This window comes from Neofelis nebulosa, chromosome 2 (genome assembly GCF_028018385.1).
Source record: "Neofelis nebulosa isolate mNeoNeb1 chromosome 2, mNeoNeb1.pri, whole genome shotgun sequence".
NCBI classification, from domain to species: Eukaryota; Metazoa; Chordata; class Mammalia; order Carnivora; family Felidae; genus Neofelis; species Neofelis nebulosa.
The window spans coordinates 119,692,846-119,719,709 of NC_080783.1; the positions used below are offsets into that span (position 1 = coordinate 119,692,846).

At 47.2% G+C, this 26,864-nt stretch overlaps 1 protein-coding gene across 1 annotated transcript in view; it reads right to left on the reverse strand.

The window, feature by feature from the left end:
- Positions 1-9,031, reverse strand: part of PHGDH (phosphoglycerate dehydrogenase) — a 33,301-nt gene extending 24,270 nt beyond the window's left edge. Inside the window, exons 1-2 of the mRNA XM_058716030.1 lie at positions 8,774-9,031; positions 1,316-1,467 (exon numbers count right to left, since the gene is read on the reverse strand). Of these exons, the coding sequence (XP_058572013.1) occupies positions 1,316-1,467; positions 8,774-8,911 (290 nt within the window). The 5' untranslated portion in view covers positions 8,912-9,031. The remainder of the gene's footprint in view (positions 1-1,315; positions 1,468-8,773) is intronic.
- Positions 9,032-26,864: the final 17,833 nt, after the last annotated feature.

Below are 26,864 nucleotides of genomic sequence, written 5' to 3' on the forward strand. Positions count from 1 at the left end.
CACACAGGTATTTTTCTTTTCTCAAAGTCTCTTTGTTTTTTTTTTGTGGGGTTTTTTTTTTGTTTGTTTTTTGTTTTTTGTTTTTGGAATAGTTTATTAAAACACATATAGGGGCGCCTGGGTGGCTCAGTCGGTTAAGCGGCCGACTTCAGCTCGGGTCATGATCTCGCGGTCCGTGAGTTTGAGCCCCGCGTCGGGCTCTGTGCTGACAGCTCAGAGCCTGGAGCCTGTTTCAGATTCTGTGTCTCCCTCTCTCTGACCCTCCCCTGTTCATGCTCTGTCTCTCTCTGTCTCAAAAATAAATAAATGTTAAAAACAAAACAAAACAAAAAAAAAACACATATTCACTGCTTCTTGGCCTTCTGGCTAAGATCAAGTGTAACACACATGTTTAGCCTCCTTTTTCCTTTATTGGATCTTTCCATCTCTGGAAATGAAAGTTACAAGGAGGAAAAAAATTAAGAGATCCTACCAATCCTACAAAAAAAAAAAAAAAAAGTCAAGATAAAAGGATTCTCAGAGCCTGTCTTTCCACCTATCAAAAAGGCTAGACGGGGATGCTAGAGGAGGGGCAGGACTGGGGGCACTGCCTCTGTGTCCAGGGCAAGAACATAGGATGGGCTATGACCAATTAACCCCTCCGCTATAGGAGGAATCGGAGGGAAGGGAGGGCAAGATTTTGAGGACACAGCATCCCAAGGGAAGGGAAGAGGCTGGAGAACAAAGAAGTGGGCTAGAATAACCTTGCCACACTGTCTAAGTGCCAGACAGGAGCCAGAGGCAAGTGTGGCCTAGCCCTGGCACGCAGTCGTGACCTCTGCTCTGAGTTTCTGCAAAAACAGCTCTATCGGGACCCCTTCCCTCTTGGCCCTGGAGTGTGAAAGGGCAGCTGGGCTCCTGCCTGCAGAAGGGTGAAGGGAGGTGAGGAAGGGAAAGAATATAGTCACTCAACAAGCAAAGGCTGTGCTCGGCCAAGCAGAGCCCAGGAAAACCTGACCCCAGATGCAGTGGAGGGGAAGGGGCAACGCTGGAGTAGGGAACGCAGACAGATGCACTAACATTCTTCCGTTTCCTGAACCAGGCTGCTGCTCAAACATCTGTGGGGTGGGTTTGGGAAGTGATTTGCGATTACAAAGAGAGCCTCCTGGTCAAAAACCTGGGGCACCCCTATGCTGTGAGCACGGACCACCTGTCTGGGCTCAGCCTGGACCAGCCATCCTCTTGAAAGCCTCCTACTCTGCCCTGGCCTTCTTGAAGTTTTCCCCTTCCCGCTCGTGGTGAGCCTCCACATGCTCTCCCGGGCTCCTCGACTTACTTCATGACCAGAACGCCCTTCCTGGTGGCAGCCTCCAGGTCGACGTTGTCCACACCCGTGCCGGCCCTGCCCACCACCTGGAGCCTCTCTGCTGCGTTGATGACATCAGCAGTCACCTTGGTGGCTGAGCGGACGATGAGGCCTTCACAATCCTGAGGCAGAAGAAACATCTGGGTCCACAGTCGGTCTTCCAGACCTCCTGGCACCTCTGCCCAAAGTGGGAGTTCTTGCCTGCCAGCTGACTTTGGATATATTCAGAGTAAGGAAGGGTCCGCCATTAGTCAGGCCTGGAGTCAAGTCCCGGCTCCCTCCCCTAAGAGCTCAGAATTTGAGATCTGGCCTCCTCCAGTGCATGAGGAAATGAGCGAGGATAGGTATCGCACCTGGCAGGCTCTCTGGCCCCACTCAACGGACATGACCTCCTCCATCGGACACTGCCCCCCTCTGCAGACATGACCTCTTCCATGGGACACTGCTGCTGAATGGAGAGGTGGGACCAAGTTCTACTTTGTAAGCCCCTATGACTGGCACATGCGAAGCACTCAGTAAGTGCTGGCTGGCTGAGCGACTAAAAAGTGAGGAAAAGACAAACTGTTGAAAGAAAGACATTTCCTAAAATAGAGACCAAAGTAAGAGGACGAAGGGAGAACAGTTCAACCAGTCTATAGCTGTTGAGAAACACAAGCCGTTTTAGACTAAAAAGTATGCATACTTTCTGGATGCATTGAAGCCGCTTTACTTGTGCTAAGTTAGACCTCAAGACAAGCTTTCTTGGGCTCTTCCAGAATCCTGTGATATGTTCTCTGAATAAGGATACTGTTGCCCAAACACTCAGTGAGAGTCCCCAGGAAATGGGCCAGGTGCACGGGGGCCTGCTCTGCCCCAAACTGGCTATCCGGGGCTGCTGAGGAGGCAAGTGCTGTTGCAAAAGCAGGAAGCTGGGGATCGGGAGGCTGGGGTTCCAGTTCCAGGTCTGCCAAAGTTAAGGCAGGTCACGGTGCTAAGCCACCTCCCCCACCCCTGGTCTTCACCTGTAAAGTAAGAGGGACAGAGCAGACGCCCCACGTCTCATCTGACCCCACTGATATAAGCCGCTCCGCCATTTCCCCTGGCAGAGCTCTCACCTGGAAGCCATGAGAACCTTCTCCCTTCCTTGCCCACCACACACACTGGGAGGACAGAGAAAGGCCACTGTATCTGGCTCCCTGGGCTCTGCACGGGGGTCTTCTAAGCACTGGAATGACTGGTCAGTTGTAAAATTATTCCTCGGGAGGTGCTTATGCCTCATGCATGCTCCCTGGTGGGGGGGGGGGGGCTGTGCCTGACCACAGAGAGCCCTTTCACGTCCACAGTTCTGAAATAGAACCTCAAAATGGGAGACTCCAAGGAACACGTGACCAGCCTCTGGTCCAACTGCATTTCACACATGAGAAACAGAAGCCTGACAAAATTCAAGATGCCCGTGTCCCCTCTTCCTGCCCTTTTCATGCCTTCCTTCCACCTATGGGGTGCCTGGTAGGTATGTAGCCGGCATTATGCTAGACTCCGTCAACACAAGAGGAGTAAGTCATAGTCCCACCCCTCAAGGAGCTCACAGTGACAGACATGCCAAAACTCACCATTACGCATGTATGCTGTGACCTCGGAACGTACAAGGCACATGCACACGGAAAACTTAGAGGAACCGAACAGGAACCACCCCATCTGGGCTCACTGCCAACACTGGCCAATGCCAGGGAGAATCTCGAGGGTGCTTGAAATTCCTCCCTATAAAGCAGCCTCGTTGGACATGAGCCAATGCCTGGGCACATGGGGACACTGCTGACTGTCCCACATTCAAGTCCACTGTTCTTGGCTCCAAAGCAAAGGATCCCCATGCCTGGCCACCCACTACCAACTTTTCCAGGTACAGCGAACTTCTCTTCCATGAAACCTTTGCCAACAACCCTGGATTTAACATCACTCCCTCCTCCTATTTTTGTATCATCTGTTTTACAGTCGGGTGTTCTCGGTCTGACCTGCAATTTGGTCTCTTCATCTATATGTTACATCTCTAAAGCAGGTTATTTTAATAGCTGATAACTTACTTTTTAAAATACCTTATTATTTTGATAGCTGGAATACTCCATTGAATAAATGAATTCAGTGATTTGAGAGGCCATGGCAACCTACCCTCACCATTCTCCCCACCACCACCTTCCTTCCCTAAATAATTCAAACATGTCACATGATCAAAAATGCACCACTGTAGGGGTGCTTGTGTGGCTCAGTCGGTTGAGCATCCAACTTCAGCTCAGGTCATGATCTCGCGGTCTGTGAGTTCGAGCCCCACATAGAGCTCTGTGCTGGCAGCTCAGAGCCTGGAGCCTGCTTCATTCAGATTCTGTGTCTCCCTCTCTGCACCTCTCCAGCTCACACTTTTGTCTCTCTCAAAAATAAATAAACATTAAAAAAATTTTTTTAAAAAATCCACCACTGGAAATTCCTTCTCCTGTCTGTGATAAGGAGGCAGAAGACCTATACAACAGCATTCAAGAGTTCTGTGAGCATAAGAGTAAGTCAAGGGGTGCCTGGGTGGCTCAGTTGGTTAAGCGTCCGACCTTTGGTTTCCACTCAGGTCATGATCTCACAGTCTGTGAGTTTGAGTCACGATTGGGCTCTGTGCTGACAGTATGGAGCCTGCTTGGGATTCTCTCTTTCCTCTCTCTCTCGAAAATAAACTAATAAACTTTAAAAAAAAATTAAAAAAAAAAAAAAGAAAGAAAGGATAAGTTAGGAGAGAACCAGGACGAAAATGTTCAGAAACTGACAAATTGCTCAACAGAACCAAATGGGTACCTGGCAAACAGAGCCATATGTGCCTGGAATAGACAAACAGATCTGTGTCTGTCTGGGAATTGAGAAAATGATAAAGGTAGTATTCAAACTGATGGGGATAGGAAGAGCTATGTGATACATGGTATGAGGTAAATTTAGAAAAAATAAATAAATTTCTATCTCACTATAGATTTTTAAAAATCCAGAAGAATTAAAGAATTTTTTTAAAGATAAGCATTAGGGGGCACGTAGGTGGCTCAGTCGGTTAAGAGTTCGACTCCAGCTGAGGTCATGATCTCACGGTTCAGGAGTCCCAGCCTGGCATCGGGCTCTGTGCTGACGGTTCAGAGCCTGGAGCCTGCTTTGGATTCTGTGTCTCCCTCTCTCTCTGTCCCTCCCCGCCCCCCCACCCAAAAATAAGTAAACATTAAAAAAATAATAAATAAATAAATAAATAAATAAATAAAAGCGGATAAGCATTAGAAGAAAATGTAAGGGGATATTTTTATGATCTCAGGATGGGGAAACTTCAGAAGCAAGGCCCAAATCCCAGAAACCATAAAAGAAAACACTGACAAATTTGATAACTTTTCAAATGTAAATTTCTTCCTTTCTTTCATCCTTCCTTTTTTTTTTTTTTTTTTAAAAGTAAGCTCTAAGCCCCAGGACCCCAGAGATCAAGATCAAGAGGCTCAGCCTCTACCATCTTTTAAATGTAAATTTCTTATGGAAAAAATCCCCTAAACAAAGTTAAAGGAAAGTGATGCGTTAACATGCGGAAAAACTCTTTGCACCGTGTATAGCAGAACAAAGACTCAACACCAAAAATAATAAAGGCTTCTTACAAATCTTTCTTTTTTTTAATGTTTATTTATTTATTTATTTATTTTTATTAAAAAAAAATTTTTTTTTAATGTTTATTTATTTTTGAGACAGAGAGAGACAGAGCATGAACGGGGGAGGGGCAGAGAGAGAGGGAGACACAGAATCGGAAGCAGGCTCCAGGCTCCGAGCCATCAGCCCAGAGCCCGACGCGGGGTTCGAACTCACGGACCGTGAGATCGTGACCTGAGCTGAAGTCGGACGCTTAACCGACTGAGCCACCCAGGCGCCCCTAATGTTTATTTATTTTTGAGAGAGAGAGAGAGAGAGAGCGCGAGCGAGCATGAGCGGGGGACAGCAGACAGAGAGGGAGATACAGAATCGGAAGCAGGCTCCAGGCTATGGGCTGTCAGCACAGAGCTCAATGCAGGGCTCGAACCCACAAGCCATGAGGAGATCATGACCTGAGCCAGAGTCGGATGCTTAACCAACTGCACTACCTCGGCACCCCAATCAGCACATATTTCTTGAGAGCTTCCTGGTGGCCCCTCAAAACCCCTGCACTTCTAGGTACCATCCCCTCCTCAGGTCACAGGTCAACCCTCCAAGACCTGGGTCCAAGCTGCCGGCTCCTCTACTTAGGCAAACCGCAGCCCCGTGTCAATCCGCCCACATCCTCCGTGCAGTTTGCTGTGACTACAACTTTCTTCTCCGGTGTCCTGCAGTCCATTTTGGCACCTCTCAATGCTGCACCCACTCTGTCTGCCGTCTAATGCTCTCTGCAGCTGCCTTAGAGCTGGAAAACAGCCAGTGTTCTGCTGGATTTATAGCTGTTCCGGACAAAACTATGCTAACTCAGCAGTGGAAAGCTGTTCACATTTCTCAAGTTCAAACCTGCTTCCTTTCCCAAAGAGGACAGGTTTGGCCTTGAGGGTGATGCTAGCTAGCATTGCTGGTGCCTCTGACTTAAATCTCGAGGGAAGCGGAACTCTCCAGGTCATGTTCCCCAGCTACAGGGAATGCAGGGAGATGCTGTTTAGCACAATGTGTGCCATCCTGATTAAGTACATGGCTACCTTAACTGTTGCAAATTGCATCCCTGTGCAAAGGCTGGGAACTTGCTATTTTAACGGAGCCTTTCAAAGGATGGAATCTTGCAAGGAAGTTTTTCCCCTTATCTTTCTTAAAATTCTGAGATAAAGATGTAAATGTGCTCAGTAAGTTAAATGCATTACTACTAGCATGTGATTTAGTGGTTTCTGACCGGCACTGCTATTCAATAGAGCAGAAGAAAAATCTATGTATCACTAAGTTTATTATTCCAAGACAGTGTTTTCCAAACTGTTTTGACTAAGACTTACAGTAAGAAATATCTATTTAAGTTGTGATTTTACGCTCACTAACCACATAGGCACAAGTGCCCACATCATTGAAACAAATTTCATGACATAATACTCAGCCTATCTGCCCTGTTCCCTGCTACTTACTTTGTTTTTTTAAAATGCTAATCATGACCCACAAAACCAGCTACCCGCTACCCACAGCGTGCGGGGATCTGCTTTGAGTCTGAAAAGCACCATTCTCAGGGGTCATTGTACTTTCTCACCACGGAGCCAGTGAGAGCAAACTGTGCCCGCCCTGAACAGCGAAGAGTGGGTACAGAGGCCAGGCCTGGGCCGGCAATGCGCTCCAGCTTCCCTCCACGTTAAGAAGATTTAAATGGGAGAGGGCAGGAGGCACTAACACAGATCCCTCTCCACCCAGAGTAAAAAAGACACTGTGGATACGAGGCCCCTCCAGGGGGCTGCCTAGATCGACTAATTGATGTTCTGAAGTGAATGTTTTACAAAGACAGTCACGAAGGCTTGGGGGGCTCCAACAGCCCAGCAAGACAGATGCCGGCCAGTAGCTTACAAAACACCCCTCCTCTCCTGCCAGGATCTGTCAGTGCCTTTAAGATGTCCTTCCAAGTTGTAGCTCCAGACTCCAGCAACCCACCCAGCCAACTTCTCAACTTCATGGAACCCCTCCAGTACTGGTGAGGCCTGGATTCTGCTCAGTTCTGCCTGTATCCCCGCACCCTGCCCTCCCTGGAAATCCTAGAAATTAGGACTTCTAATTTCCACAGGAAAGCTGCAAAGCCCAAGGGAGGCCACTCTTCCCAACCTGGTGCTCTGGCGGAGGGGAGGGTCAGAAGCTGGTCTAGAGGCCACAGCACTACCTTCTGGCCACTGCCGAGTCAAGGCCACTGACAGCACCCATACAAAAGAGAAGGAGAAGGAGACAAGCTGAGGTGCCTGCCTCCCATCCGTCCCTACCTTGGATCAGGTCCTGAGCGCCTGTCCCCCACCCCCATTCAGACCGATCAGCCCCCTTGTCTCCACTTTTGCAGCAGCAGAACAGGCAGAAGGTAGGTTGCCGGGTGGTCTCACTTGGCACTCAAGTACTGTGTCATCTGGTCAATACTCTCGGGAGTGATGGCCAGGCTCCCTAACTAGTCCACACACCTCTTGAAGGCAGGGACCAGGCAGACACTTCTCTAAGAACAAGACGGGGTCTGGATACCCAGATACACCACCGTGGCGGTGCAGGGCTGGGGCGGACGGGGAGGGACACGCAGATACGAGGGCAGACAGGGAGCACAGGCAGCTTCCAGGACATGTGGTTCCGGCACAGCGAAAGCAACTGCTGCCGCCTCTGTGGTTTGCTTCAAGGGGCCCTCCGAGGAGAAAATGGAGGGGGTGGATGTGCGCCGGGGTTGAGCGAGGTTGGTAGGAGGCGGCACTGCGGGGCTGTGGGAGTTGGGGGTGGGAGAGAATACAGTGGGGCGCGGACGGGGCGGGGGGGGGGGGGGAGCGGAACTAGTGAAGAGCTCACAAAGTAAGTGCCCTAAGGTTGCACGAGGTCACCAAACCTCACCGGACCAAGGCAGAGGAAGACTTGAAGCAGATTGCGCTAACTGTGCAGCACGGCAAACTGATACATGTCTGAGAAAGATTTGCTAAGAAACAGAAATGTCCTGGGGGCGTTTGGGATCGGATTCGAACCCAGGCTGGTCATTCGTGACCAGCGATAAGGCCAACCATAAGGCAGGCGGGCATGGGCTTTAAAGCCTGGAGCCCGGGGGCCGTGGCGGCAGCTGCGGGGGCGGCCCGGGGACCTCTGGCGCCCCCCGCCCGCCCCCCTTCCCTCCGAGAGCTTTCTGGAGGCCGAGGGGCGGGGAAAACTCGCGGCAGTCTTGCATCAGACGAAAGGCGGGTACGGCGTTTGCTGCCCCAGCCAGGCCGCCTTCCCTGCAGCCTCTCCGGCGGCCACGAGACTGGCTGGGACTCCGCCAACGCCCCGGCCGCCCCCCAAGGAAGGCTGTACTTGCCGGGCGAGCCAGGACCTGGCCCGGGAAGGATCGCCGGTCCCTGGGCTCCCCGCGGCGAAGCTACTTTGGCGCCCCTTCCCCCAGTGCCCCGGCGCCCGGGTAGGGGGCGGCGAAGGGCTGCCAGGGCCACAGCGCGCGAAGGCTCAGGGGAGCCGCGCTGGCATCCTTCGGGCAGCCCGCAGGACCAGTCCGGGCAGCCTGCACTTTGCAATGCCGGCGGGAAGCGAGCCAGCGCGAAACACGCGGTTGCAAACTGAACGCAAAGTTTGCATCCTGCAGCTCGCGGCTGTTTCTTCTCCTTCTCCTCCCTCCCCCACTCTCCAATCTCAGGAGGCCCCAAGACTGACTGGTACCGGGGACGGGGAGTGGGGGGTGGGGCGCGCTGGCCCCGGCCGGTCTCGGCAGAGGATGCCACCGAGCCCCCGTCTTTCTCCCGCTCGCCTTACCTGCAGCTCGGCTATCAGCTCCTCTTTGCTCAGGTTCTGCTTCTCCACCACCTGCAGCCCTCCATCTTGCAGGATCTTCCGGCAGCAAGGGTCCAGGCTGTCACTGATGAGCACTTTCCGCAGATTTGCAAAGGCCATTGCTGGAGTCTGCCTCGGAATCGGCCGCTCGCGCGGGGCAGGAGCACCTAAGCCTAGGAGCTGTGGTTCCTGCTGGCGGGCTGGTGTAACTGGGCAGGATTCGCGAGCTCCCGCGCCCCTTTTATCTCCCCCTTCTGCTTATACGGCCTCCTTCTGATTGGACAAAAATACTCAAACTCTCGGTGACTCCGCCTCCTCCTCGAGGCTCTGAGCCTTTAGTTCCCCGCCCCCTTTATTATGCTCCCGAGGTGAATTTCTCAATCTCAGCCAAAGCCCTTCCCTACACCTGGTGAGCATATAGAAGCACAATTTGCGCTGACTAGCTGATTCGTATCTGAAACAGAAATATTTGTTCTCACCGTGAGAGAAATGTTTCATGTTCACTTCTTTCTGCCTCAGAACATATTCAATAATTCCTTAACAAGAATTCATTGAAATGTGCAAGGCACCGCGCTGGATGTTGAAGGGGCAAAGACATCCTGTGGTGGGCTAACACCGAGGGTACCAAAGGCAGACACGGAAAGCTAAAAAGTAAGAAGCAATAGGAAACTTTCTGAGACCTCACAAAGCAGTGCTTAATTACAGATGGATGACGTAATGAGAATTACCAGTATGAAAGAGAACAAGGACAAGATGCATTTAGAGCAGGCAGGATTTTTGTTAGAGCTCCCCATTTTCCTCTTCCCCTACTTCCTCTCTGATTATGAAAAAGACAAAAAGAATGTGAGATGTCAGTCTGGTCTAATTTCTATGCTGACCAAGGAGGCACTTTCCATCTCTTAACTCCTTTATGTTTAAACCCCACAACAAATATACTATTCCATGCCTCTCTTTACAGAAATATTGGGAAAATCCGTTTTGGATTATTTAAAGCCATCTAGGATCAAAAGCAGCATCAGGCATGCTCCCAGGTTAATTAGAATTCAGTTCTGTTAACCTGTCCAGACATTAGCTGTTGTGTGCCCTGGTCCTGAAAACCATCCAGCACACCCTAGGGGCACCGGGAAGGCTTTCCAGCAAGGTTGCCTTTCAGCTGACGCTACTGCTCTCTGAAGTCAACTATTCTGCCAGGCCTGAGGATAAGGAAATAAGTAAGACATTATCTGCCTTCAAGCTGCTCCTAGTCAATTGCCTTGAGGGCTGAATAGGAAATAACCAGGTAGAAAAGAAGTGACATTTACAAAGGCCCAGGGTATGTGCCTAGGGGTGCAGGAGGCCAAACTAAGGAAGGGTCAGGGTTGCTCAGGAGGGTCTTTGCCCTGAGGAGGAGTTTGAACTGCTCTCCAAAGCAGGGCAGGGGTGAGGAGTGATTTTCTGCTGTGTGATACCATTACCTTAGCTGAGCGGAGCCCTGACACCAAGAATGTAGATAATATCCCTCTGCACCCACCCTACTCCCACCCTTCACCATCCAACATCCACCCTCCAACATCAACTGCAAGTTGAGGATTTTTCTTTTACGATCAGCGACCAGTCTCCCCCGACCCCGTGTTATTGCTTCCATCCATAAAGCAGGAACTCTGGCCTTCTTTTTTTTTTTTTTAATTTTTAAAATTTTTTATTTTCTAATGTTTATTTATTTTTGAAACAGAGAGAGACAGAGCATGAATGGGGGAGGGGCAGAGAGAGAGGGAGACACAGAATCCTAAGGAGGCTCCAGGCTCTGAGCTGTCAGCACGGAGCCAGAAGCCGGGCTCAACCTCGTGGACCGTGAGATCATGACCTGAGCCGAAGTTAGACACCCAACCGACTGAGCCACCCAGGTGCCCCAGGAACTTTGGCCTTCTAGGAAAATAGTTCTGCAATTCTCTCCAGAACGCCCACTCCGTCCCCTCCCTGAGCCCCCAAGCCCCTTGAGAAGAGTCACAGTCTGCTTAGTGAGTTTAGGGGAAAGGTCCTAGTGCCGGCCCAGGCCAGCCTCTGCTTAGCTGCCTCTTTTGGAGATGAAGCCCACAAATAATGTGCCCTCCCTGCTTCCTGGTGTATGGTGAGCCCTCCAAGGGCAAGCCCAACCAACCCTATGCACCTAAGGGTGCAGGAGCCACAGCTGTCCAGCACCTCTGCCTATAGAGGATGAGGTTAAAGGGGGAGAGTAGAGGGGGAGAGGTAGGAATCTTATTTTTCTACTTGGAGCCCAGCTGTGATCGCCAAAGTCACATTATGAGTAATAAAAACAGACAATTTGAGCAGGAGATGATGAACTGTCATCTGCAAAATAGGCACATCTGAATTTGAGTTCCAGCTTCTGAAATTACTGATAACGTGACCTTGGGGAGGTGACATTGCTTCTCTTAGACTTAGTTTTTCTTCTCTGCAATATGGGGCTCATAGGGCAGTGCTTATTCACAAGGTTGTCATGAGGATTAACTAACACGAAGCACTGAAATGAGTGCAATCTGTAGTGCTTGGCTTTCATTTGTTCATTCATTCATTCATTCATTCAATCAGGCAGCCAATACATATTTATTGAGAGCCTATAACATGCCAAACATGGCTGAGGGTGCTGGGAATGAAGGTTCAAACAAGACAAACATGGTCCCTGCTCTCACGGAGCTTATATTCTCTTTGGGGCCAGAAAATAACCAAATAAATGAAGAATGGAACAAGACAATCTCAGGCTGCGAAAGCATGATGAAGAATACAAAACTGAGTAACGTGCTAGAGAGGATGGAGGGGGTGGGGGGGAGGGAGGGGATCTATTTTAGACTTTAGAGCCAGGGAAGGCCTTGCCAAGAAGATGATAGTCGAGGTGACACTGAAATAAGAAGTTAATTTGCGAAGAATGGAGGAAAGAGAATTCTGGGCAGAGGGCACATTTAAGCCTGGCACATTTAAGGAACTTGCCCCCGGATATTCCTGTAGCCCGTACTGTGTGCCAGGCACATGACCATGCACTGGGATAACAATGTTGAGCGTGTCACACGTGGTCCATGCCCTGAGACGAATCACAGTCCAGTGTTGGCGTGTGTGGCCTGTGGTGAATGGTCAGGAAAATCTCTGAGAAAGCAGCACTTCAGCTGAGATCTGAAGGGGGAAGAAGAGAGTGGGGAACATCTGGAGGAACATTCGAGAGAAACTAAGAACAAGGTCACTTGGGTAGGAAACAGCACCTGTCATATAGACAATAAGGGGGAACGTGGCACAACGTGAGGTGGAGAGGTTGACGGGGGACAGACCACTCAGGCCATGTGAACAGTCTGGACTTTTATGGATGCAAATAATAAAAACTCGATTTCAGCTGGCTCAAGGTGTCCAAAAGGATCAAACGTGGGCAGGAATGGGCTCAAATCAGTGTCATTGGCAACCCGTCTCCCTCCTGTCTCTGTTTTCTCTGGATTCATTTCATTTCCAGAAAGGCAAGATGTGGCAAGAATGTCACCAGCTAGTGGAGAATATAAAATTCAGTCGTATATTCTAAGAAGTTTAGTAACCCCAGAAGGTTGTATTCATCTTCTAAGAATTGCAGCAATATTTTCATACCTGATCCTCATTGGGCCAACTGGGGTCACACATCCATGAACCTAACACTGTGGCCAAGGGAATGAATATGCTGACTGGTCAGTCCCGAAGAAAGCACTCACTTCAGATCTGAGGAAAGGATTAGTCCCATCTGGAATAGACACTAAGAGTATGAGGAAACTTCACGGTGTTAAGACAAGAGAAGGAGTGGAGGGTAGACTGGCAACCCCAACAGCTGACCAGTCCAACACGCTAAGGAGTTCAGATTTTATTCTAAGTAGGATGGGAGACGATTGAAGGTGTAAGGCGGGGAACGTATTATCTTGGATTTAAAATGACCATTCTATACTGAACCCCCAAAAAGCTCCTCTTTAGGTATTGTTTTGATTATCATTATGATGATGATGACAATGAATGCCATGATGATTATGACTGACAGAGAGGTGGGTTCTTGTTTGGCACCTGGAATCACTCGGTAAGGTACAGTCAGGACTTGAAAAGGCAAATCTCTGACAGTGAAACTGGTAAGAACCAATGAATAATGGGTGAAGTTAACCACCAGAGAAAGTAACTCATCTTGAAAGAAGGTAAGTGTCTGAAAAAGGACTTTTGGGAGCCACCAGGTCAAATTAAGAGAAGAATACTGTTTCATCCAACTACCACTAAATGTTGAAAAGAAAAAGAAGACCCTCTTAATATGATCAATTGTATTATAATTTTTCTGCTTGAAGAATATATTAATAGAAAGGTTGGTCTGCATGTTCAAAAAGATGATCCAAGCTGTGTGTTGGTGTTTACCCAGTGCTGTTCCAGAAGAAAGAGAGGAAGACTGAATGGACAGACAGGAGTGCCGTGGCCAGTAGCAAGGTATACTTCGATGTGGTACAGAGAGAATTCACCAGATTTTGTCACAGTCTGTATAAAAATATCCCTCTAGGGGTGCCTGGGTGGCTCAGTCGGTTGGGTGTCTGACTTCTGTTCAGGTCATGATCTCGCAATCTGTGAGTTCAAGCCCCGCGTCGGGCTCTGTGTTGACAGCTCAGAGCCTGGAGCCTGTTTCAGATTCTGTGTCTCCCTCTCTCTGACCTTCCCCCATTCATTCTCTGTCTCTCTCTGTCTCAAAAATAAATAAACGTTAAAAAAAAAAAAAAAAAAAAAAAAAATATATATATATATATATATCCCTCTGGGGGCACCTGGGTGGCTCAGTTGGTTAAGCATCTGACTTCAGCTCAGGTCATGATCTCACAGCTGGTGGGTCCGAGCCCCGCGTTGGGCTCTGTGCTGACAGTTCGGATCCTGGAGCCTGCTTTGGATTCTGTGTCTCCCCCTCTCTCTGCCCCTTTCCTTCTCGTGCTCTGTCTTGTTCCCTCTCAAAAATAAATAAACATTTTTTTTAATTGAAAAGAAAATATCCCTTCTGATTGTGCAACTCCCTTCCTTTGCCATTCTTCCGAATAACTATTTTATTTTCCAGATACCCTGATGGGGTAAGGGGTCACTGAGATCTGTTTTTCACCAGATCCCATTGCCAAGTCCTTAACTAAAAGAAGTAGGCTTGGCCCAGAAAAAGAGCTATTACCAAAGACAACTTTTTATTTGAAAGTCCTATCCACATGGCAAGGCTTACATCTAATTACTAGCCATTTGCTCTCCTTATAGTACTTTAAATTACCCTCTTGCCCTTGGAAGCCCAGGCCTCTATCCTAGTCCTTAGCTCAGGATGGCATATAATCTTCTATTGCCTGGTTTGACCTTGGGTCTTATATTCTAATGGGGCTTTGGTATATATGTGTTTAAATTTGTTTTTGTCCTATTAATCTGTCTTGTGTTAATTCGATGACTAGATCAGTCAAAAGAATCTAGAATAATAGAGGAAAAATTTTCCTCCCCAGTAGGAGGATGCAAATTTTTACTCTTGTCTCTTGTGAGGTAGGCTACTAGTAGTCTCTGAAACTCTGATCACTACTAGCTTCCCTCTGAGGTCTCAGGCTCTCCTCTCCTTACCTTCAACTACAGGCTCTCAAAACCCCTTTAGGTCACTGAACTCTAGAAGAATCTGAAAGAAGCTACAAAACTGTGCAGTTTGGGGAATTCATGCACCTTTTAAGGCTTCTTCGTGGGCCTCTTAGGATCCCCTCTTGTTAGAATCCCATATTTCCACGGATTAGACATGGTAACAAATGCAAAATAATCATAATAATAATACAAAATTAATTGATCATTTTATTTATTTTTTATTTTTTTATTTTTTTATTTATTTTTGGGACAGAGAGAGACAGAGCATGAACGGGGGAGGGGCAGAGAGAGAGGGAGACACAGAATCGGAAACAGGCTCCAGGCTCCGAGCCATCAGCCCAGAGCCTGACGCGGGGCTCGAACTCACGGACCGCGAGATCGTGACCTGGCTGAAGTCGGACGCTTAACCGACTGCGCCACCCAGGCGCCCCTAATTGATCATTTTAAAAGCGCTAAGTGTAATGCAGTAAAGCCTCACAATAATTCTAAGGAATAGGTGCCACTATTATTTGTGTTTTATAAATGATAGATTTGCTACACATATTTATCCCAGCTTTACAATTGAGAGAGGTAAAATGACTTACCAAAAGTTACATGACAATAGGTTGTAAAGTTATGGTTACAGCATTTCCTTAAATCTCTAGTCAAACTTCTTTTTTAAGTTTATTTATTTATTGAGAGAGAGAGAGAGAGAGAGAGAGAAAGCACAAGCAGGGAAGAGGCAGAGAGAGAGAGAGAAAGAATCCCAAGCAAGCTCCACGGTCTCAGCTTGGAGCCCAACCTGGGGCTTGAACTCACAAACTGTGAGATGGTAACCTGAGCGGAAACCAAGAGTCAGACACTTAACCAACAGAGCCACCCAGGTAACTCTCTAGTCAAACTTCTAATTGTGCTGTCCTTGCATCTTTCAAAATAAAATCAAAAGTCCTTCCTTCTCTAAAACATTACACTCAACTTAGAAACAATACGACAGGCTTTCATGTTATAGCTATTTTTTTTTTTTTAAAGTAAACTCTACATCCAACGTGGGGTTCAAACTCATGACTCCAAAATCAAGAGTTGCATGCTCGGGGCGCCTGGGTGGCGCAGTCGGTTAAGCGTCCGACTTCAGCCAGGTCACGATCTCGCGGTCCGTGAGTTCGAGCCCCGCGTCAGGCTCTGGGCTGATGGCTCGGAGCCTGGAGCCTGTTTCCGATTCTGTGTCTCCCTCTCTCTCTGCCCCTCTCTCTGCCCCTCCCCCGTTCATGCTATGTCTCTCTCTGTCCCAAAAAAAAAAAAAAGAGTTGCATGCTCTATGGACAGATATATGGAGCACTCTGATTGGATGGGGGGCCACCAAATGTGGGATGTCCCAATTGGGGTAGGAGGTTGGTGGTGCAGGCAGTGATCACCCAAGGTAGAACAAAAGAGATAGAAGTTTTCTGAATACACTGCAAGGGCGGGGTGGGCAGGATTGCAAAGAGAGACCAGGTGGTGATGAAGAGCCACAGTTATAGGGTGGAGTGAGGGAGTATAGGGACCTATGGAAGTTCCCTTTCTTTGGTTATCTTAGGAACTGTGCCTGGTTGTAACTGGTCAGTTAGGGCCCATGGCTATTTCAAAATGGGTCGCTTAATGAGCCTATTTGTATTCAGCTCGGTGGGGTGGTTGCTATGGGCCTTTTGGCCTTGCTCAGGTTTCCATGGCTCAAGCCTGTTGCCTAAAAGCAGCCTCTACAAGGCGCCCCTTGAATGTGTTGTGACTGTTGAGGACAGGCAGAAATCAGGATTCTATGTTGCCTGAGAAATTGTCCAAGGTATTGGTATTTACTGAGAAATGTGAATCTTGGTCTGAGAGGCAGAATTATGGCTCCCCAGACGTGTCCACATCCTAATGCCCACAACCTGGGACTACCTTCTGTGGCAAAAGAGGCTTTGCAGATGTGAATATGCTACAGAATTTGTGGTGGTGAGACGATCCTGGACTGTCTGGGTGGTATGATTTAATCCTGAGGGTCCTCACTGAGGGATGCAAGGGGGAGCCAAAGGAGAGAGAGGCCATGTGGAGGGAATCAGAGGCTGGAATGATGTGCTTTGAAAATGGGGGAGGGCCACAAGCCAGAAGTACAGGTAGCCTCTAGAAACTGGAAAAGGCAAGGACCCGGGTTCTGCCCTAAGAGCTTCTGAGAGCGACCAGCCCTGCTGACACCTTGACCTTAGGCCTGTGAAACTGATTTCTGTCTTTGGAGCTCCAGAACTCCAAGAGAATAAATGTGCGTCCCTTTAAGCCACGGATTTTGTGATGATTTGGTAAGCAGCAGTAGAAATCTAATACACTTGGAAATCATGCTAAATGAAAAGAACAAATTTTCATCCAGAGAGAGAGATTAAGCAGCGGCGAAGCAAAAAGAAATTTGAGAAGACAAGAAGGGTAAAAGGAACATTAATGGACCCCTCCCTACCTTGCCTCTTATTAGCCAAGGAATTTACACTAAAACAAACAAAAAAACAAAAATCCTGGGTAGCCCTTACTTAGTTAAGCCTAAAATGAGACAGCATGGATGGGGTGGGAGGACTCTCTCCCCTTCTCCTCCATACTCCTCCTTGAGCATCTATTTCCAGGATGGCTGGTGGATAAAGGACGCCTGAGGGCAGAGATGAAAGAGACAGGAAATGAAGGACAAGGTGCTGTCCATCCCCAACCAGTTCAAGGGTTGGATTGTGAGCCATTGGAGAGCAGGGCGTGCCGAGCATCACTCTAATGCCTCGGGGACCTTTGGCTGCATCACTGGCAGAGATGCCGTCCCTGGAGCACCAGCGGAAGGAGGCAAGCACAGACAGTAGTGTAGACGAGGGGGCAAGAACCAGAGAATTCAGCCTCTCCACGTTAGTGTAGTGTAAGAACATGGAAGCTACATCTAAATCAAAGAATCTTCTGTGGCTTCAGGTGCAGTCCTCCGATGCGCCTTTGAAGATGCAAGCACAGTGACCAATTTCTAGAGAAGGTGCGGTTTGATCCTTCAAGGGTCTTAGGGACTGGGTAGGGAGGGCACCCAGGCACTGTCACTCCTTTAATGATTGCCATGAAGGTAGGCGTGGGCACCGAAGACAAAATGGGCATCTCTGAGTAGGCACCAGACAGCAAGCTTCATCCCATTTCGTCTCCTGTCATTACCAAAATGAATCAGAGACCCAGGGAGGACAGAGCTGCTTTCCTGTAAATGCCATAGTCAACCTGGGCTGCTATAGCAAAATACTCCAGACTGGGTGGCTGACACAGTATTTATTTCTTACAGTGCTGGAAGGTGAAAGTCCAAGATCAGGCTGTCAGTGTGGCTGGGTTCTGAAAGTCCTATTCCTGGTTTACAGGTGGCTACTTCCTTGCTAGTCCTCCCCTGGCAAAGAGAGAGAGCTCTGATCCCCTTAACCCCTTGTAAGCATACTGATCCAAGCATGAACGCTCTGTCTCCATGACATCATTAAAATCAAATTATCCCCCTCAAAGGCCTTATCTCCAAATGCCATCACTTTGGGGACTAGGGCTTCTATATATGGATTTTAGGAGGCCATAAACATTCAGTCTGTAGCACTCTCTAACACCTTAGCCTTTCCCCCCCTACAAACACGAGCTCCAAGGTCAGGCTTCCTCAACATCTATCAAGCCCAATGGTCCATACTCCTATAGCACAGTGCACAGGAGATTCCAGAACACAAATATAGAGGAGGAGATAAGTTACAAATTCTAAGTGATTACACACCTATTACAAAGTGCTATGCAGGGTTGGCAATCTGAAGAAATGCAGGCGTAAATGAAATACAAGCTCTGTTCCCAAAGAAGTTTGTATTCTATTTGAGGAATCTGACATGGGGGGAAAAGGGGGCTAAATTTAGAGAAGGGCAGGGCAAGCTCAGCATCTGAACAGAGAGTGGAGCTCCACCATCAAAACTGCACATTTGGACACTGGTATCATGGGTCTACTTTGAAATCAGGAGCAAGGTCTCTTCATCCATTAGGCACTCCAGACTCAGGGCCCAGGACCTGCGATGGCCCTAAAACAGTTCTCAGTGATAGTTCAAATGGAGTCTGCCATTTGAAGGCTTAAACAAAATCATAACACTAGTCTTTCCTTTGACAAGCATTTATTGAGGGCTTCCTTATGAGTTATGGGAAACGTTGAGGATATGAAAACTAGTAAGGCATTATGTTATTATTATTGTTATTATTAAGTACCAAGAAAATGGAATGGCCCATATGTTTGGTGGTTTGCTCAGAGGTGGGCTAGTATTTCTGGAATATTTCATGGAATGGGTGGGCTGGGCCTTTAAAAAGGGATAGGATAGGATAGGATAGGATAGGATAGGATAGGCAGTAAAGAAGAGTGAACCTTTCCAAAGGGTTCTAAGCACAGGTGTGGAAGCAGCAATGCGTATTAGCGATTAGTGAAGGTGAAGGCAGGGAGAGTAGGGGACATTGGTCTGCCTGTAGTGGATGCCTTTTGTTGGAGAAGAAAGGAGATCAATTTGGAAAAGGAGGTTATGGAAAAACCTTTCATGTCGCAGAGGGGTTTTTAATTTAGAGATTGGCACAGGACTCAGGCTGTTGATAGGGAGGAAAAACAGACAAGCTAACTGGCAAATTCTAGAGTCAAGTCCATGATTATATCCTCATTAGCAATTTTCTCCAGCCATCTATATAACAAGTTATTAGACCGTGTATAATATATACACATAAGCACTTGTGTTTCTGTATTCTCCAGAAGGCAAACAGAGACTCTTAGGACATGAGACAGGCAGAGAAGGTATAACTGGCAATCCAATAATTAAAGTTGATAGACATTCAGGTTGGCCATATAGTGGCTATCGGATCTTTGATAAATCACTTCTCTGTAGCTCATTGTCCGCGTCTGAAAACAGTTGTTGTGCACCTGTGCACGTGTCCTGAAAAAATAAAGTGAATGTGTTTTGAAAATAAGCATCCTTAACAACTGTTACTTGTTTTTATTGCTCAGTGATGAGAAAAAAGAGCCACTACTGTTCTGGGGGTGTTTGAAGGCTACCTACTTGATAAGAAAAAAGGCAAATATGTTCAAAGGTGACTGTTCATTTTCTGTCATTCTACAACCATTTTCATTGAACGTGTTTTCCTTATAGCCATTTTTTTTTGATTGGCCTTTACACCAGTGTCTCTTCTTGACTTGCCCATCTGTACAAAGTTATAAGAATCACCTCAAATACAAGTCAAACGAACCAAAGAGTGAAGCATATTGTGTAAATATTCAGTTATTCCTCGGTGTTTTATGGTTCAATGAAAATATGCCACGAGCTATGCAAATAAGAGAGAATCTGGGGCGCCTGGGTGGCGCAGTCGGTTAAGCGTCCGACTTCAGCCAGGTCACGATCTCGCGGTCCGTGAGTTCGAGCCCCGCGTCAGGCTCTGGGCTGATGGCTCGGAGCCTGGAGCCTGTTTCCGATTCTGTGTCTCCCTCTCTCTGCCCCTCCCCCGTTCATGCTCTGTCTCTCTCTGTCCCAAAAATAAAAAATAAAAAAAAATAAAAAAAAAAAAATAAGAGAGAATCTGCATCTTTTGGAGCTCACAGTGAGTGGCTCACGCAGTCACACAAATCAGCGACACTAATACAGAGCAATGTGGAAAGTGCTCTGGTAAAGGTGGTCTCAGATGCGCTAGTAGAAACCAGATCAGCTGCGGCACAGTTACGGCACCGGGCTGAGGAAGTCCCAGCACCGGGGACACTGAGCTGAATATCGAAAGCCTACAGGAGCAATCCAGTAACTGTATCACACTTTGTACAGAGGAAATGGGATACCTAAAAGTTCCAGTGGGTGAGAAACAATGGCATGTTCTGGAAACTGCAAATCGGTCAATAATATCAGAGCGTAGGATATGAGGAGGTGGTGATGTGAAACGAGGCAGGTGGATGGATACTGGCCAGGTCGGGAATAGCCCTGCAGTCAAGGAGGGTGCATATTATCCAAAAAGAAATAGGGACGGCGTAAAGGGATGGGGAGTTGATTAGACGGTGGGCTTTTATCTGGAATACGTCAAAGGGGTGCTAGGTATGGATGTGTGGACGGCATTCGGTTATGAACAACTGTGGAGCCTTAGATCCTGTTTGTCTTGTCTGGTCCTTTTACTTCTCTTATTGGCTACCGCTGCTGAATGTCACTGGACCACTTCCATGTGGCAATCTTGTAACAAGAGCCTAGGGTGAGGAAAAAGAGAAATGAAGCCTGTGAATAAGTGAGGGAGCTCTACCACTGTCATCCAAGTGACTCATGTGAAGGGGGTGGGCTGGATAGACTAAAATGGAAGCAGTTTGTGGGCAGCAGCATCTGCCAAGTACCTGTTATTATTATTATACATATTTTGTGGCTAGAGCCTCTGGACAGAGAGATGATAACAGGCAGCATTTCTAGTCCATTTGAAAACTCAAAGGGCTATTATAAGTAAATCTGGCAAAACCATGTAGGGAGGCAGGACGTTCTCTGCAACATCAGATACAGGTCTGTGAATCCTCTAGAATGGAGGGTTAGGTGCAGTCCTGAGTTTGATAGCGATGCATAGCAGAGACCTAAGAGACAGCCTATAAATCGGACTATTACCCAACCCCCTGAGGGTCAACAGAAGCCTACAAATAATTAATTCCAGAGAGTGGAAAAACTGGCTTGTGGAAGTGTGGGGGGGACATTAATAATGCTCTGTTTCTCCAGTGATCCTTTCCCTCAGGGGGAACAGGAGGGCTTGGCAAGCAGCCTCATCGCTCACAAACCCTGCTTCCGCTGGGGATGGCGAGATTGGGAGACATCATTAGATATACCATCATACAGCAGTAGCAGTGAAAGGTGTAGACGGTCTTCCTCAGCCCACCTTAGGAAGTTAGGTCCATTCAACAATCAAGAAACATTGATAGAGTCTATACATGTCTGGCCCTTGGTAAGGGCTCAATAATGTCTCTGTTATTATAGCCCAGTGTCTAGTAAACGGTAAGTATCATGCAATGATTTATTGTTGGAGGGATCTAGAAATAATCTTACCACGCTCCCAGGCTAGAACTCCTGCTACTACATGTTCCTCCTCCGTCCCCCACAGCAGATACTGCTAGCTGATCATCAATCCTGTTCTCCAGGGCACACAATTCTATAGGTACACAGACCAAAATTTTCCAGCCCTGTTGGATTTAGGTGTTGTCCCGCGACTGAAGTCTAGCAACAGAAAGCCAGCAGAATCGATGAGCGCCCATTCCAGTCCTGGCCCTTAAAACCAACCTCCTTCATGGTTCCACCTCTTGTAATGAGAGAGGAAGATGCTACAGAACGTCCCCCTCCGTGAAAACAAGGATCAAGTCTGAACATAAGGCAAAAAGCAGCTATCTAAAGACATTAGAAAGGACTGGATAATGAAGAGTACACTCTTTGCTTATATCCAAAATATATAAAGAACTCATACAACTCAAAAATAAGGAGACAACTCAATTTTTTTCTTAATGGGCAAAAGATTTGAACTGGTAGTTCACAAAATAAAACATCCAGATAGTCAAAAGGCAGATGAAAAGACGCTCAGCCAGTAGTTGCTAGGGCCATGCAAACAAAAACCAAGATTCTACTGCACACCTGCTAGAATGGCTAAAGTTGGAAACACTCACAGTTCCAAGTATTGGTAAGGACATGGGGCAGCTAGAAATCTCAGGACTTATTGGTGAGAATGCAAGATGGCGCCACCATTTTAGTAAACAGTATAGCCATATTTTATAAACATACCCTTCCCCTATGACCCAGTGATCCCTCCCCAAGGTATTTCCACAGGAGAAGTGTAAATATGTGTACACACAAAGACATATATGCAAATCAGAGCAACATTATTCATAATAACTAAAACCTGGAACTCATTCTGATGTCCATCAACTGGCGAATGGATTAGCGAGTCACGGTGTGTCCATACAACGAAACACTGCTCAGCAGTAGAAAGAAATGATCTGCTAATACAATCATCAACATGGAGTGTGCTGAATAAAGGAAGCATGCCACAAAATAATACATAATGTATTCCATTTAAATGGAATTGAAGGGGCGCCTGGGTGGCGCAGTCGGTTAAGCGTCCGACTTCAGCCAGGTCACGATCTCGCGGTCCGTGAGTTCGAGCCCCGCGTCAGGCTCTGGGCTGATGGCTCGGAGCCTGGAGCCTGTTTCCGATTCTGTGTCTCCCTCTCTCTCTGCCCCTCCCCCGTTCATGCTCTGTCTCTCTCTGTCCCAAAAATAAATAAAAAATGTTGAAAAAAAAAATTAAAAAAAAAAAAAAATAAATGGAATTGAAGAACAGGCAAAATTTATCTTTACTGGCAGAAAGTCACCTGGGGCTAAGGGTTGGGAGGAGGGACCAGATATAAAGGGGCACCAGGAACTTTTTTGGGTGTTGGAAATGTCTATACTTTTATTGTCACCGTGGTTATACATCGGTACACAATTACCAAAAGCTCATCAAACTGTATCATTAAAATGGGTGAATTTGATTTTATGACACCTTCACATGAGCTTCTCTTTCCGACTTATTTGCTAGCTGAGGTCAGACAGGCTTGGGAAGCCATGTGCGGACAATGGTAAAGCCCATCACCCGGGTCCTTTAGTGAATAAGTGAGGCAGTCCCTCCCCTACTCCCCGCTGCTGACCAAGAATCCCACACTGGATAGTTCTATGAGTGAGAAATAAATGGTGGCAGTGTTACGCCTCTGAAATTTGGGGTATTACAGAAGCTAGAATTTCCCTAACTAGTAGATCTCTAAAGCAAAACACAGTCAAGACCATTTAAATTTTCTTGCTGAATTCACCTTATTTATTCATTTATTTATTTTTAATATAATTTATTGTCAAGTTGGCTAACATACAGTATGTACAGTGTGCTCTAGGTTTTGGGGGTAGATTCCCATGATTCATCGCTTACTTATAACACAATTCACCTTATTTAAACTGGAGAAAAAACCAGTAATAACCCAAATGTCCAAAACATGGGAACAATTAGGTAAATTATGGTATATTCATCTTATATAATACTTACTATATAACCACTTACATAATTACTTCAAGAACTATGTAGTAACCTGGATATACTCCCAAAATACTAAAGTGAAAAAAGGCAAAACCCAGGATTTTATCAATGTTATTGTATCAGGAAGCCCAGACACCAAATTATGTTCATCCAAGGCTTTAAACCTATTTAGTCCCGTCTGAAGGGACCCACATGGCTTATATCTATGCACATGGGACTGAGAACCTATTGAGTAAAACTCCATCATAAAGAGAAGAGACACGAGTCAGGTAAGCTCAGCTCGGGCAGAGTTGGCAAAAAGAAAAGGGGATGATCAGAAATCCGTAGGTGTGAAAACAAGCGCAGTTTCACTAAAATCTTGCCATTTGTACTGTCTCAGAGCCTGTGTCGCTGATTCTAACGCAGTGGGTTTGTCCATGGAGCAGAAACAAGCTAAATCACGCACTGAACCGGCCCTCCTTGGCGGCTGGAGGCAGAATGAAAAGGGAGGAGTCAGCCCCTCTCCTGAGGTTCCAGAACTTTCTGCAGCAGTTGCAGCAGCAGCAGCAGCAGCGGGAGACGTTACCAAGGGAGATGCTGAGAACTGGAGGAGAATTGAAGCTGGGTGCAAGATAGCTGGGAGGATTCCCTCCTGAGAACTCCAGAACTGGTGAGGAGGGGGGTTGAAGATTAGAACCGTTGCTGAGGGGCGCCTGGGTGGCTCAGTCGGTTGAGCGTCCAACTTCAGCTTGGGTCATGATCTCACAGTTCGTGAGTTCGAGCCCTGCGTAGGGCTCTGTGCTGACAGCTCAGAGCCTGGAGCCTGCTTCGGATTCTGTGTCTCCCTTTCTCTCTGCCCCTCCCCTGCTCACGCTCTGTCTCTCTCTGTCTCAAAAATAAATAAACATTAAAAAAAAAAAAAAAAAAACCGTTGCTGAATGAAATGGGGTGGAATCTTATTCCCAGTGTGGCCTGATGTTCACCCTCAGGCTGGACTCCCCTGTAGACACAGAAGATTTGTCTGTGTATGTTTGTGTTTGTGAGTATGTACGTTCTTTGTTGCATCTTTGTAAAAAAAAAATAAGCAAACATATGAATAGTGTGACACAGAACGTATAAATTAAAGCATAGTGAAACAGTAAGATTATACATAATTTATCCTTTTTTTTTATTCTGTTCATGTTACTATTGTCTTCATAGAACCTACAATGATACACATTTCCATCCTCCAGTTATTTGTCCTATAATTTCTTATTTTATTTTATTTTATTTTATTTTATTTTATTTTATTTTATTTTATTTTATTTTAGAGAAAGCACGAGCAGGGGAGAGAGGCAGAGGGAGAGAGAGAGACAATCTTAAAGCAGGCTCCATGCTAAGCGTGGAGCCCGACATAGGGCTCAAACCCACGACCTTGGGATCATGACCTAAGCTGAAATCAAGAGTCAGACACTCAACCGACTGAGCCACCCGGGTGCCCCTCTCCTATAATTTCTCAATAAATTATTCCTTCTGTTCTCATAGCATAGACATCAGAAGAACAGAAAGAAGAAGACATCAAGATCTTGGGCCAGCGTATATTCTTTTTTTAAAAAGTTTTAAATGTTTATTTTTGAGAGAGAGAGAGAGAGAGAGAGACACTATGAGTGGGGGAGGGGCAGAGAGAGAAGGAGACAGAATCCAAAGCAGGCTCCAGGCTCCGAGCTGTCAGCACAGAGCCCAACATGGGGCTCGAACTCACCCAACCCACTGAGCCACCCAGGCGCCCCTGACCAGTGTATATTCTAAAACAAACAGATCTAGTACAAAGGATATTTGGGACTTAACAAAAAAACAATTTTTATTTTAATTTTTTGCTTTCTGTTTATCATCTCATAGCAAGATTACTTTCTCCTGGAGTTTAATCATGGTCCTTTCTAACAGAAAGGGATCTTGTGCAGCAAACAAAGGGAGATTTCCCCGGGCCAGCAGCAACATTGTGAGTCAGCAAAGCTTAGAATTTATTACCTGGCATTTCCAGTCAGTTCTGAGGCCCTGGCTGACCAGGGCTCACCTTGATTGGTCACTAACACAAGTCTCATAGCTTAGTAGGAATTAAGGGCTGTCCGGACACCTGGAGATTCCGTGTGCTTTACCAATCCTACGCAGTCCAAGCTGCAGCAGAGAATTTCCTCATCATTCTTTCATGCATGCATGCATGCATTCTTTGAGCATGTATTTATTTATTCACCCAACCTGTATTTCTGGGCCTGGCACTGTGTTAGATGACGGAGATAAACAGCTCAGGTAAGCAAATATTCCTGAGAAAACGGATATATGGAAACAATTAGGTATCAAAAGCATTTGCTGTTAGCGATGTGTACTGTGGCATACGGCTGACAGGCTAGCGCATCCCGGGGGAGAAGAAGGGAGAGTGGGCTGCCTGCCACGAGGCTTACCAACTTTCTGGGCCGGGACAACCGCGCTCGCTATCTACCCCCACTGCTAAGCTGATGCTACGTATTTAAGGTCTCTTCATGACAGCATCCGTCTCCAGGTACCAGTGTTTATATTATTAGGAAAGGCCAAGCTGTAGCAAAGGCCTCAAAACATAGTACTTCAACAAATGAAGTTTCTCTCATACGTGATGGTCCCCCAGTTGAGCAGTCCATGGGTCAGTGCTGTGCTCCACAAGGCCATCCAGGGTCTCCCCTTCCTTCCACCTTGTCGCTGTGCTATTTCCTTCGGTGCTTTCCTTGTTTTCACAATCGAAGGTGCTTTTCACGCAAGAACTCACCCCCAAACGATGTCCAAACTTTTCCACTACGAGTATACTGGTACACTTGTGAAGTATGTGTTAGAACAGAATAGCAGAGGGGCACCTGGGTGGCTCAGTGGGTTGAGCATCTGACTTCAGCTCAGATCATGATCTCACAGTTCCTGGGTTCAAGCCCCCCGTCGGGCTCGGTGCTGACAGCTCAGAGCCCAGAGCCTGCTTTGGATTCTCTGTATCTCTCTCTCTCTCTCTCTCTGCCCCTTCCCTGCTCACACTCTGTGTCTCTTCAAAAATAAATAAACATTTAGGGCGCCTGGGTGGCTCAGTCAGTTGAACATCCAACTTCGGCTCAGGTCATGATCTCGGGGTTTACAAGTTTGAGCCCTGCATCGGGCTCTGTGCTGACAGCTCAGAGCCTGGAGCCTGCCTTGGATTCTCTGTCTCTTTCTCTCTGCCCCTCCCCTGCTCACACTCTGTCTCTCTCTCAAAAATAAATAAACATTTGGGGCGCCTGGGTGGCTCAGTCGGTTAAACGTCCAACTTCCGCTCAGGTCACGATCTCGCGGTCCGTGAGTTCGAGCCCCGCGTCGGGCTCTGGGCTGATGATGGCCCAGAGCCTGGAGCCTGCTTCCGATTCTGTGTCTCCCTCTCTCTCTGCCCCTCCCCCGTTCATGCTCTGTCTCTCTCTGTCTCAAAAATAAATAA